Source organism: Penaeus monodon, chromosome 21 (genome assembly GCF_015228065.2).
Source record: "Penaeus monodon isolate SGIC_2016 chromosome 21, NSTDA_Pmon_1, whole genome shotgun sequence".
Lineage (NCBI taxonomy): Eukaryota > Metazoa > Arthropoda > Malacostraca > Decapoda > Penaeidae > Penaeus > Penaeus monodon.
The window spans coordinates 24,961,483-24,962,283 of record NC_051406.1 but is presented as its reverse complement, the minus strand read 5'-3'; the positions used below and the strand labels follow the sequence as shown (position 1 = coordinate 24,962,283).

Below are 801 nucleotides of genomic sequence, written 5' to 3'. Positions count from 1 at the left end.
TCTGAAGAGACTACAGACATTTCTTAATACAAATCCCATGTGCTCATAAATTTTTCCTTTCACCTTGTACTGCCTATTCTTCCTATTTTTCCTCTGATCTCACATTGCTTCCACTCTCCCTTATTCTCTCTTTTTTTATCCTTTCCTTCTACTTTTCAATTTCTCCTTCCATTCTTACCCGACTTATCTCCTGCCGGCGGATAGTGTCAGACATGTCTTGCCGTGACTGCACTTCCTGGAGTAGAACCAGCATCTGTGTTTTGACTGCTGCACTGGCCACACCTACAGCTCGAGCAACTCCCTCCCATGCATCAGCAGCTTCCCTAACAGGCTGCGTTGTCATGCCTGGTGCTGAGTAAGGGTCAACAAAACCCGCCTCTGTGCACACTTGGGCCAAGCACTGGGATAAGCGGCAGGCTGTGCCACAGACAGTGTTTAGTGACTGAAATAAAAGGAAAATTGTTTTGAACATCATCTTTCCTTCTTCACTTTCTTTTTATAATAGCTAAATATTTATCCAATTGCTAATACTGAAATCATATCTTTAGAAAATATATAACATTTTAATTCTTTTGGAAGACATTAATATGTGTGAAATTCCCCATTAAGACTAATTACCTAAAGAGTTAGAAGCTAAAATACCTGGATGTAGGCAGAGAGACACATAGAGCAGTCATGCAGATCTTGTGATGCAGGATTTGGTGACTTCTCTCTGCTGCTTGGGTGTGAGGGCGAGAGAGGAAGGCTGCTCACTAAGCTCGGAGATCTTTCACGTGGAGATCTGTTGAATGAGCTCTTATA

General features: G+C 42.2%; 1 protein-coding gene across 1 annotated transcript in view; it reads right to left on the bottom strand.

Annotated features, from left to right (window-relative positions):
* Positions 1-801, bottom strand: part of LOC119586381 — a gene marked incomplete at its 3' end in the record, with an annotated part of 8,759 nt that overhangs the window by 2,180 nt on the left and 5,778 nt on the right. The window contains 2 exon segments of the mRNA XM_037935101.1: positions 179-442; positions 643-781. Of these exon segments, the coding sequence (XP_037791029.1) occupies positions 179-442; positions 643-781 (403 nt within the window).